Source organism: Electrophorus electricus, unplaced genomic scaffold (genome assembly GCF_041902795.1).
Source record: "Electrophorus electricus isolate QZ-2024a unplaced genomic scaffold, ASM4190279v1 Scaffold384, whole genome shotgun sequence".
NCBI lineage: Eukaryota > Metazoa > Chordata > Actinopteri > Gymnotiformes > Gymnotidae > Electrophorus > Electrophorus electricus.
The window spans coordinates 5001-17500 of record NW_027658676.1 but is presented as its reverse complement, the minus strand read 5'-3'; the positions used below and the strand labels follow the sequence as shown (position 1 = coordinate 17500).

Genomic DNA, 12500 nt, shown 5'->3' with positions numbered 1-12500 from the left:
GTTCAGCTCAGGTGTTAAGTAGCTAGCAGTACTAGCAGTACCTAGCTAACCAGCTACATATAATAGCAGTGAGGGGTCTTTCAGGGTCCAAATTGCTGTACCATATTTACATATGCAGCTAAATTTATATGCTGTTAAATCATTTATGTTTTGCTACGTAACTTATGTAGTCATTATATTTTTATTGATTTCACTGCATTATCAAATGTTACAATCAAATATGTCAATTTGTGAAATTTGTGTGTCAGTTTGTCCCGTCCTCCTGGAGTTACACTGTGTGTGTGTGTGTGTGTGTGTGTGTGTGTGTGTGTGTGTGTGTGTGTGTGTGTGTGTGTGTGTGTAGTATGAGCTAGTGTGTCATGTAACTGGAGACTCAGAGTCAACATTTACTATAATTAAGGCAGTAAAACCAGAAATCTCTGAATGCTTCCAGGCTCTTCCTGGATTTGCCAGAGCTCCCGAGCTAGCCTGCACTGCTGTGTCGCAGCATTCCAGCTCCGCATGTCAGTCTGGGAGAAGCATAGTAATAAGAAAGCCAGCATTAAGGCGGGAATGTGGTCATTCTATAATTACACACTGCTCCACTACGCGGAAGTCAGAAAACTTGAAATTCCGCCGGAAGCGCATGGTGACCATACATGGATGAGCTGTATGTGTCATTCCCCAAAGGTTCAGCTGCTCCTGAAATAAGGATCATAACAACCGTGTCAAGACAAAACTGCCCAGTGCCAATGGTTCACTGTGCCCTAAAAGCATCAGTAAACAGCTGCAGTGTGTTCTCAACACTGACATCCATGTGTTTACCAACGGACAGAACATCAGCCATCCAGCTGTTACATCCTAAAATGAGACAGAGAATGAAGAAAGACAGAACAAGTCAAGTGGAACCTGATTGACATCATTCAGACCTGTCCTGTAGCTTCAGCAGGTGTGGTGTGGGTACACGCTCCTAGTGCTGAGGCATTCTTCTAGATGCACAGGACAGGTGTGCTTGTGAACAGGACAGGTGTACTTGTGGGTGTTAGACGCTTTTTTGTAGAACACCCTGCTATACTTTCACAATTGAAATATTTCTGGCAGTTTCTAAGTATATTTATATATCAATATCTGTTACACAATATTCTGTCCAACTGTTCCCAGTGTAGAGACTCAGTGCTTGCTTCCAGACTTTTGGCCTGTCATGTACATATAGTGTGTACTGAATTTACATATAGGTGTACTGAATGTGTACTGAATGTACATATAGTGTGTACTGAATGTGTACTGGATGTGTACTGAATGTGTACTGGATGTGCACTGGATGCTCACTGGATGACTATGAGGTGGCAAATCTAACCGTGTGTGTGTGTGTGTGTGTGTGTGTGTGTGTGTGTGTGTGTGTTACAGAGGCATCAGAATAATGAAATGAATTACTCAGAGGAATTAGAGGTAAATTTATGCTCTGGTTGAAGAGTGATAAAAAACACTTACAGCCCATAACTGAGGACATTCACTTGAACAACACACACTATGCACAGTGTCTTCATACTGCCTCTCTGTTGAGTTATTGCATTGTTACTAGTTATTTTCGTCCACAAAAACAGAGACTTATAAATCATGGAGATGACAGGCAGGCGGTATGTAAGGTTATGTATCTCTGTATCTCACATGATGCAAGTCCGCATGTTTTGAGAGTTTTCGACAGTACCAGTCCCTACTGGGATTTCAGGAATGTTCTACTTTAATCCACAGCTGCTACGACACTTTCCACCATTTAAACCAAAGCAAACAGGGTATGCACTTTTGTTTCTTCAGCACGCAATGCGTACCATCTATATTTATTTTACATTTATTTTATTTGCTTTTATGAATGTTTTAATGTTTTAAGTTAAACATTTGTATGATTCACAGAGTTCTTCACACACACCATGCAAACTCCATAGATCAAGAACACAGTGAGATTAGATTTTAGGAGATGAAGCATCTTTCATAAAACTAACCCCCAAATCAAATGGAAACAAAGTTCGATTGAGAATAAGCACAAGGTTTTAGGTTGTGTGTGGAGTAAAGCCTGCCCTGTTGGATGTCTTTAGTTCTCTAAGACCAGTGACATGGTGAACAGTGCAGAAATTCACAAACAGGTAACTCAAGGATCCATAATACCTAAGCGGCCCAATCACATTTGGGAGCCTACATGGCGAGCGTACTGGGGTTGCCATGGAGACCGAGGCCTTTATGTTCAGCACTGAGGATTGCCAGAGTAGCGCTGCCGGGTCTAACGATTAACTGGGCCACAGCAATGAATTCAGCAATGAAGCACCACAAGCTGATGACCCTGCAGTGAGTCAGTCTGATGAGAAAAACAACACTTCACACACTGCTGTAAAAAGAGCCAAGAAACAACTGAGTATAAGCTGATCAGTTCATTATCACTTAACTAGAGGATCCAAAAACTGATGAGAAAACGAATCCTTCAAGCATTAAGGACAATTCATACCGTCTAGAGGACACAGAAGACTCAACCTCACCTGACTCTGAATCAGCCAATCCAGCAACACCTTAGATGACCAGTCAGCCAATCCACTGACCCTGAATCAGACACTGCCGAACCCTCCTCTATTCTTACCACTTACTATCTGGTGGGAGAACTAACTGATCTCAGGTCAGTTTACTGCTTTAAACCCTCAGTCATGACCAGTGCAGGGGGTCCACAGGATTAATAGAAAATAATCCACTAACATGCTTTAATGCACACGTTAATCCACTAACATGCTTTAATGCACACGTTAATCCACTAACGTGCTTTAATGTTAATATGATTCAGATGTGCTGATAACATGCATTCAGATCTTCACCGTTTACTGTGTTATTGTACAATGGTTCATGCTTATTGTGTCTTTAGGATGGATCACCATAGCTGCAGTTTGACTAACAGTAATGAGTTCATTCATTGCCAGTGTTATAGAACCATTCAGGTCACTGTGTTCAAAACTCCCACACATAAATATATTTTACAGTCAACAACACACCAGTCCTGCTCAAACACTTATCCAGCCATAAATCAACGTTTAACTAATTGCAGACCTTTCAAGAGAAATAAATCAGACTCATAAACACTCTTGAAAAAAACAGTCATGCATTCAGAAACTCGTCATGATATTCCTGGTGTGTAATTTGCTTTTGTTTTGGGGGTGGGGGTGGGGTGGATGTGGATGGGGTGGCACGGGGGAGTGGAGAGGACACCCAAAAACAGAGTGATGGATGCTTCTCTGCTGAGCCACAGGGGGCGAAGTGTGAAGTGTGTGTGTGTGTGTGTGTGTGTGTGTGTGTGTGTGTGTGTGTGTGTGTGTGTGTGTGTGTGTGTGTGTGTGTGTGTGTGTGGGAGGAAAAAACAAGTCCATCACTCCTCCGATTGACAGTGAAGGGATATAAACCTTCCACACAAGCCAGAGAGTCACTGCAGTTGAATGCGGGCGCGCTCTTCCTCTCGACACGTCTCAGAAAGCTTCTGCCATGCTGGTTGCTCTCGCGCTCGCCTGCGTGCTCGGTGTGGCCTCGCCCAGTCCAGTAAGTAATACACCTCCGTCGCCTTGTTTAGTTGCTCAGGCAGTTCATATAATGGTATGTAACTGGGCTACACAATATAGACCATTGTAACTTTGATATTGTGTGTGAAATTAGTAACATGGAGATCACAAACTAATACTATGGGAAGTACCATGGTCCTGTTTTATTATAATACTGTGTAAGAACTCAGCTATGTAACATGTCAGCTATGTAACACATCAACAGATATAGAAAAGTTAGCAATTTTTTATTCATCTAGTGCACAATATGACCTGCAACAATAAAGCACAACTAATACCAATGCAAAACAAAAGTGTTCAAATGCCACTAAATTACTATGCAATGATCTTTTAAAGCATTCAACCAACAGACTGCGGCAGGTAATTTGCTGGATGTATATTTCAGATTGTTCAGTCCAAAATTCTGAATGATCTGGTTGCACAGAGGAGTTCTGTCAGAGAGAGGTACACAGGGCAGCAGATCGACATTCTGGACAGCTTCACACCTGTGCTACCTCCTGTGAGCACACACCTGCCCTCTCTCACAAACACACTCTGAAATGCAGACACAGGAAACTACATTTTCTGCAATACGTACTAAGATTTACACATTTGAACTCAGCAACCATCATAATAAACACGTTACATTTATGAAGCATGTTTCTCCTTCTCTGTTTTCTGCTGATTTCATGCTCAGATAACTGAGGGTCCCTTATCGAGTGGCAATGGACAGAAAGTCACGGTCGTCCAGGTACACTCACGGTCGTCCAGGTACACTCACATTCATCCAGGTACACTCACGGTCGTCCAGGTACACTCACGGTCGTCCAGGTACACTCACGGTCGTCCAGGTACACTCACATTCATCCAGGTACACTTACCACACAAAATATTCCAACAAACACTTCGATATTCCTTAACAAGTACCACCACTTACTCAAGAAAGAAGGCAATTCACTAAGCAAAAAAACCAGTTGATCCTAAACATTTAGTCATGTTTGTCACATTCAGATCACTGAGGTTCCTGCACCAACTATTAGTGATGGACAGCAACAGGTAGGATCACACACACACACATACACACATATATCAAAAACACACACTACACACACACATATCACAAACACACACACACACATATGTCACAAACACACACTACACACACATACACACACACATACACACAAACACACACACACACACACTACACACACTCATAAACCCAATAATTATGATGCAGTTTTTAAAGGAAGCATTTTGGCAAATTCAGAAAATTAAAAGGAAGAACCAGAATCAGAATCAGAATCAGAACCAGAACCAGAATCAGAATCAGAACCAGAATCAGAACCAGAATCAGAACCAGAATCAGGTTGGTGTTCTTGTCTTTTAGGCAGCAGCACAGAGCTCTTCAGAATCTGAGAGCTTGAACCAAAGTGAGTCAGAGGATGCATCACCAGAGGTATAACACACACACACACACACACACACACACACACACACACACACACACACACACACACACACACACACACACACACACACACACACACACACACACACACACACACACACACACACACACTCACACACACACACACACACTCACACACACACACACACTCACACACAAACACACTCACACACACACACACACACACAACACACTCACACACTCACACACACACACACACACACACACACACACACACACACACACACACTTGCACACTCACCCACTGTAATTATTCTGCCAAGAATTTGTGCATGTTTTGTCATTTGTGTTTTAATGCACCGGTGTATTTGTGATAGACAGACATCTACTACCACATTTACAGACAGGCTTGATTCATTGAAGCAACTGAAATAAATGTTTTATTGGAAATCTAACATTAATATAATACTATTCATTCAACTGTTTCATGAAAAGTGGCAGACAGCTGAAAAAAATCTATGAATTTAACTCTTGAATATATGAATCTAACTCCACAGACAAGTGAAGAGCCAGATTCAGACACATCTGAGCAGGTATGCGCCCTCTGCAGGCCTGAGTCAGTACTGCAGGCGTGCTCCCAGTCATTACTTACAGCCTGTCATCAGCCTTTCATTGCGCTCACTTCAGCAACAGCTCTTTCAGCAAAAACAGCAAGCTGTGTTTTCTGAGAGGTACACAATGGAAGGGCTCCATGTGTAACTTTGCGGTCTGTTTTAAAGTCTAATTTCTATTGTCTTTGTTTGCAGACCATGGAATCACAGGACACCTCAGAGAACATGGTAAGTCAAACTCTTCAAAATCTCTACTGGCTTCCGACAGTTATGTGAGTTAATAATGAAATGTCGTAAGACTCACACTTTAAATATAAATATCTGAACTGTCTTAGTTTTTTCTTGTTAGACATCTGAGGAGATGGAAAATCAGATGGAAATGCAGGTAATAACACATTCAGGAGAAACAACAACTGATCTGTCACTGCACAACCACACCAGCAGGTGGCAGCACCACGCAAGGTCACTGACCTAAAGGCAGCACAGGGCAGACATTCTCCATCTTGACTCTCAGGAACAGTTCCCCTGACTCAAGGCTGCTCTGTGCTGCCCTGGGGTCAAAGGTCAGTTTTACACAACACCTACAAATTTACTCTGTACATGTTCTGTACTGTAAGTAGATACAGTTTTATCCCTTTTCATGACTGTGTGTGTGTGCTCAGTTCACAGAACACACCAACTCTGAGGGGCACTTGAGAGACAACAGTCACGGTAGTGAAGAGAACATACGGAGGGTGAGACACCACATTTATTAGATTATTAGTGTTTATTGCACACCACTCTCTCCTCTCTGCTCAATGCATACACACCACTTACATTTTTGCTGCTGTAGGGTTCTGAGTTGGACTGCTACACTGAACACAGAGAGGCAGATAAATGGCAAAATTCAAAATGGAAATATTGTGTTCGAGTTAGGAATTGATGTAGCCTTCCACACACCTAATTGACTGTGCCAAAATGACTCATGAACTTTGCTTTCTGCGGGAGACAGAAAGGGTGGAGCAACAATTTTATCTCTCTAGGGGGTCTGATGTGTGTGAGGTCTGATCTGTGTTAGGTCTGATATGTTAGATCTGATGTGTGTGGTGGTACACTGAGGTCTGATCTGTGTGACTTCTGATGTGTGTGAGGTCTGATCTGCGTCAGGTCTAATCTGTGTGAGGTCTGATATGTGTTAGATCTGATGTGTGTGGTGGTACACTGAGGTCTGATCTGTGTGAGGTCTAATGTGTGTGAGGTCTGATCTGTGTTAGATCTGATGTGTATGGTGGTACATTGAGGTCTGATGTGTGTGAGGTCTGATCTGTGAGGTCTGATGTGTGTGAGGTCTGATGTGTGTGGTGGTACACTGAGGTCTGATCTGTGTGAGGTCTGATGTATGTGCTGGTACGCTGAGGTCTGACGTGTGTGAGGTCTGATGTATGTGGTGGTACACCAAGGTCTGATCTGTGTGAAGTCTGATCTGTGTGAGGTTTGATGTGTGTGAGGTCTGATGTGTTAGGTATGATATGCGTTAGATCTGATATGTGAGGTGGTACACTGAGGTCTGGTCTGTGTGAGGTCTGATTTGTGTAAGGTCTGATCTGTGTGAGGTCTGATGTGTGAGGTGGTACACTGAGGTCTGATCTGTGTGAGGTCTAATCTGTGTTAGATCTGATGTGTGTGGTGGTACACTTAGGTCTGATGTGTGAGGTCTGATGTGTGTGAGGTCTGATCTGTGTGAGGTCTGATGTGTGTGGTGGTACACTGAGGTCTGATCTGTGTGAGGTCTGATATATGTGCTGGTACACCGAGGTCTGATGTGTGTGAGGTCTGATGTATGTGGTGCTATACCAAGGTCTGATCTGTATGAGGTCTGATATGTGTTAGATCTGATGTATGTGGTGGTACACTGAGGTCTGATCTGTGTGAGGTCTGATTTGTGCGAGCTTTGATGTATTCCTCGGTCTTCCCCAGAGCTGGATCCATGCTCTCAGCCATCGCTTTCACCACCGAGTGCACGCCGAGCCCATAACACGAAGCGTGGCTTCTGAGGTGTCTGTGGAAGCAGCGAAGGTGGGCGTGGCCGAGGCTGGAACAGTGGGTGTGGCGACCGGGGGAGCTCCTGTGATGGTAGCCCCCACCTTACCTGCCGCTGCTACGGGGGCCGTGGTCCCAGAGTTGGAGAGTGCCGCCAGCGAGAGCATAGAGAGTGCTGGGGACTTGGAGCAGTGGAGCCGTTGCAGTCGGACGGCGGATAACGGAGACTATACCAGCTGCGGCATCACCTCCACCCCCGGCACACTGCGGCGGGAGGTGCACCGCGGTCACCTGATCATCTGAGAGAGGAACTCCGAGCTCACATTCAGCAGTAAACATCAGTCCATATGGAGATGGTGGCTGGCCAATCACAAGCAGAGGCGGGGAGAAAGGAACGACGGCGGGGATGATGTCATAATGAAACTGTAAAGTGTTGTCATGGAATCCACGCACGCACTTCTACCTTAGACATTTTGGTACTAACAACACTTACCTGTAATTCTTTAATGAAAACGTATATTGATTTACAGTTAATAATTATACAGTTTAAATCTAACTATATATATTTATACTGACCGTATTTATATTAATTATGCAGTTTAATCATTAATAACATCACGTTATAGTCCTAACAGGATCATGTCTGATACACTGAAGATCTAATAATACTCTGACGTATCTAAACGGTACTTGTTTACAGTGCAATAACTCTGAGTGTGGCTGTTTTCATACCAACCTTTTATTGACATCACTTTATTCTTTCTTTCCTTTGACATTGTCCTTTGCTCAAACACTTTCCATCTGCTGTATGCAGGGACACGCTACACACTCATCACACACTGGGACATTGTTACTAACCAACATGTAATATTTAATAACACTTGTTTAAACGGATTATACACTGAGATTAACTTTATGACCAACACACATGTTTTGCAGCAGTGTGTATCTAATCAACATTAGTTTATATTGCAGTAATCTTAAACCTCTTCACTTAAGCTTTAACCTCGAGTGTAGTTTTTTATAGTAGATGATGGATATTTTACAAATAATCCAGTAGATAATCAAACACAGGGCCTGTTTCACTGTTCATTTCATTACACTGCATCACATGTAAAAGAATAAACCTGAAATGCGTTCCTGTTTGTGTGTGTACAATTTCTGTGATCCCTCTCTGTTTTATGGAGCGTATGGCTTCATCTGAGGCTTGTGCACTGTGTGAGTTCTTACTCTTATAGACATTCCACAGATCAAGACCCTGGAAGTGGAGAGCTGTAGTGTTGGGGTCAGGGTTAAGGTTAGGGTTAGGGTTAAGGTTAGGGTTAGGGTTAGGTTTCAGGTTAGGGTTAGGGTCAGGTTTCAGGTTAGGGTTAGGGTTAAGGTTAGGGTTAGGTTTCAGGTTAGGGTTAGGTTTCAGGATAGGGTTAAGGTTAGGGTTAGCAGTAGGCTACAGCTTTAAACTCTGATGACCCTCTTAAAGAGGAGATAACTTCAACTTTTTACTTTTCTTTTGTACTTTTTTGTAGACGTGGGTGAGATCTCTAAAAACTATGATTCTGCACTAACAGTGTGTTTGATAAAAGAGAGGTGTGTGTGTACCAGTGTGTCTGCAATCAGGCCCGGAAATTTCTCATCTGAACTTTCTCCAGGTGTAAAAGCTGTATTGGGATGTAATGATATCCACAGAGGCTGAAAAATAAGGTGTGTGTGTGTGTGTGTGTGTGTGTGTGTGTGTGTGAGAGAGAGAGAGAGAGAGAGAGAGAGAGACAGAGACACTTGCAGTTTGCTTTAAAATAGTAAGTGTGGAAAAGTGCTGCCTGTGAGTCAAAGTCTACAGAGTCAACCTGGTACAGGACACAGGACACAGCCTGGTACAGGACACAGGACACAGCCTGGTACAGGACACAGGACACAGCCCGGTACAGGACACAGGACACAGCCCGGTACAGGACACTGAGCATGTGGCTCGGCACAGAAACTCCCTCAGCAGAGCAGATATGTTGAATCTGTGTGCTGGACTCTAGCGACATGTGTGCTTTTTTAATGTTCTTCTCTGGGAGAGGACAGGCGTTTTTATTAATATGATTAATTTTCACCGTTTATTTTAATTGCTTTGCATTAATTTGCATATTGGGCTTCCCAAGTATTATTTAACAAATTAAAAAATCAGCACAAAATAGCCTTTTAATTAAAAAAATGACTTTGTGATGTGACTGTGCTGCTCGAGGTCTTGGTGCTGGTATCAGTCTAAACACAATGTGAAACTCTCCTCATCTGATAATTACATGCCAGTGAAGGTGGAAATAGCACTTTAAACACTAACTCCTATTATTGATACCACAAACCCTAGTTATTACTAGTATGTGGATGGACTTTAGCCTAAGTATAGCTGTGTGTGTACCGCTCGAGTGTGTGTGTAGGGGTGAGGGTGTTGTCCTGCATGCCATCATTTATATAAAGCACTGGGAGTATTTACAGGTATGCAGTCACCATTACCTGCGCACAGGCTCTGAGCAGAGGACAGGTACAGGTAAGGACACCTAGGCAGGGTTATTGCATAGCTCAGTTCAGCTGCGGTTCGCATCACACATGACCTCAGACACTGTCTGATGTCACCAGGAATTTGTAGCTGCTTTTACAAGTGAGGACGGTTTCCTGTATTTACTGTGAGGAAGACACGTAAGTACTATGACTCACTTTTCCATAGCCTCCTCACTTTTGTTATGAACTGGTTTGTGATATAAAAAAAAGTGCAAATTGAAACTTCTGCAGCTGGAAGAAAGATTGTGAGAGAATGTGAGGGAAGTCATGAACTTTGGTGTCATAGTAAGTCTATGTTTTTTAGTGCATAATGCACTGGGGTTCACGTGCTTGCATGTATATTGGCTTCAGAAGAGTCAGGGTTCCTGTGTTTTATGACGTGTGACGGATGACGTGATTTCTTGCAGGGCACGTGTGCCACTATGATGAAAGTGGTGCTCATGTGTTTCATCGGGTGCCTTACAGCCTTACCTGCAAGTACAACTCCAACTATACAATGAGAGAAAGATGAGCGCGCATGTGTGTGTGTGTGTGGGGGTGTGTGTGAGTGTGTGTGTGTGTGTGTGGGTGTGTGTGAGTGTGAGTGTGGGGGGGGGGCAGTTGAACATCTGAGGTGTGTGACAGAGAAAAAGTCTGAATATGATTGTATGATTTTGTGTGTGAGAGGAGGGGAGGGGAGGGGAGGGGAGGGGAGGAGGAAGAGAAGACAAAATGAGTAGACATGGCAGTGAAACAGTGCCAAACCCTGACATCACCTCTCCTGTGTGTGTGTGTGTGTGTGTGTGTATGTTTGGGTGTGTGTGTGTGTATATGTGTGTGTGTGTGTGTATGTTCTGTGTCACAGGTTCCTTGGCTGGAGGAGCTGCAGTCAGTAAGATCAGCCTCATACCTCCACCTCCATCACTATTATACCTCCACCACTATTATACCTCCACCACTATTATACCTCCATCACTATTATACCTCCACCTCCATAACTATTATACCTCCACCACTCATACCTCCACCTCCATCACTATTATACCTCCACCACTATTATACCTCCATCACTATTATACCTCCACCACTATTATACCTCCATCACTATTATACCTCCACCTCCATAACTATTATACCTCCACCACTCATACCTCCACCTCCATCACTATTAGACCTCCACCACTCATACCTCCACCTCCATCACTATTATACCTCCATCACTATTATACCTCCACCTCCATCACTATTATACCTCCATCACTATTATACCTCCACCACTATTATACCTCCACCTCCATCACTATTATACCTCCACCACTCATACCTCCACCTCCATCACTATTATACCTCCACCACTCATACCTCCACCTCCATCACTATTATACCTCCACCTCTCATACCTCCACCTCCACCATAATTTCACTACTCATAGTCATCATGTGTTGCAGGATTCATAGCCAGTCTCATTCACATGGCAGTTGACCAGCGGCTGCTACTGTTCACTCCATGTGAATCATTTACATCGTTAGTACGTGAAGCTTCTCCACGCGGGTCAGTACGTGTGATCTGATAAGACTAATGTCTAATACAGCACACATTCAATAAATGTTGTGAACTAGCAAAAAGTAAAGTCATATAAACAAATTCACAAATCCTAACGCAGCACAGGTTCTGTGAAACCACAACTTCCAGAAAAACTGTCTGTACATCTACAACAACACATGTGGGACCACAAGGCTGGTCTGAGTGGTGGGTAGAGGGGTGAGTGTCTGCTCGCTACAGCCTGTCCAGTCTGTCTGTTATGAATAACCATCTCTCTGCTCTCTCAGGGAAGTGGAGATCATCTCATTGATAACAAGAGAAGTCCACGACAAAATCCTGTGGTATGCTGTGTTTGACTAAAAAAACCCAACAACTGGGTGTGTTCTGTTTTGTGAGGGTTTGGTGACACCACGTGAGGGAGGGGTTTGGTGACGTGAATGTGACATGTGAGGGCGGGGTTTAGAGTAGGCGTTCTCTCGTGGTCGTGATGACATCATCCAGTTGTCTACAAACCTCCCAGTGATTTTACTCGCTGTCTATTTCAGGCCAATTCCACACACAGCAACTTCCTCCAGACAGTCTGGCGCACCCCTAGACTGGTGCCCAGAGAGGTGGGCCACACGAACATGCCAGCTGCCCAGACACGGCTCACCTCGGCTGGGAAGAGCCCACGGCTCGCGTCCTTATCTGCGAGAGTTCTGGAGGTCACCACACCAAATGTTCCAGCAGTTGTTCCCACCACTCACACCCAGGACTGTCCCCAGCCTGGGCCCAGTGACGCCCGCGGCCGTGGCGCGCAGGAGGCCATTATGACACGCGCACGTCTGCGGG

General features: G+C 44.0%; 2 protein-coding genes across 5 annotated transcripts in view; both read left to right on the top strand.

Moving 5' to 3' along the window:
* The first annotated feature begins 3371 nt into the window (after positions 1-3371).
* Positions 3372-9102, top strand: LOC145655886 (uncharacterized). 3 transcript variants are annotated; one of them, XM_081709346.1, is made up of 11 exons: positions 3372-3546; positions 3952-4065; positions 4243-4296; positions 4557-4601; positions 4936-5004; positions 5535-5570; positions 5784-5816; positions 5924-5973; positions 6103-6151; positions 6251-6322; positions 7545-9102. In XM_081709346.1, exons 1-11 carry the CDS (start codon positions 3493-3495, stop codon positions 7908-7910), a joined length of 942 nt encoding a protein of 313 aa, XP_081565472.1. In that variant the 5' UTR covers positions 3372-3492; the 3' UTR covers positions 7911-9102. The 3 variants fall into 3 exon arrangements, with proteins under 3 accessions (XP_081565472.1, XP_081565473.1, XP_081565474.1); XM_081709347.1 differs by lacking the exon at positions 4557-4601; XM_081709348.1 differs by lacking the exon at positions 6103-6151 and having other exon boundaries at positions 5938-5973.
* Positions 9103-10781: 1679 nt separating this feature from the next.
* Positions 10782-12500, top strand: part of LOC145655887 (uncharacterized) — a 2830-nt gene continuing 1111 nt past the window's right edge. The window contains exons 1-3 of one of the 2 annotated variants that reach the window (XM_081709349.1): positions 10782-11019; positions 11957-12010; positions 12215-12500. The exon at positions 12215-12500 is cut by the window's right edge and continues 1111 nt beyond it. In XM_081709349.1, the coding sequence (XP_081565475.1) occupies positions 10870-11019; positions 11957-12010; positions 12215-12500 (490 nt within the window). In that variant the 5' untranslated portion in view covers positions 10782-10869. Of the gene's footprint in view, positions 11020-11956 lie in introns of both variants that reach the window. The other variant, XM_081709350.1, reaches the window with a different exon arrangement.

What these genes read in the sequence shown, in the direction of transcription:
- LOC145655886 (XM_081709346.1), top strand. Translation starts at nt 3,493, where the DNA reads ATGCTGGTTGCTCTCGCGCTCGCCTGCGTGCTCGGTGTGGCCTCGCCC. An exon ending in AGAAAGTCACGGTCGTCCAG is followed by an intron (nt 4,297 to 4,556) that starts GTACACTCACGG and finishes TGTCACATTCAG; the next exon opens with ATCACTGAGGTTCCTGCACC. An exon ending in AAAATCAGATGGAAATGCAG is followed by an intron (nt 5,974 to 6,102) that starts GTAATAACACAT and finishes CTTGACTCTCAG; the next exon opens with GAACAGTTCCCCTGACTCAA.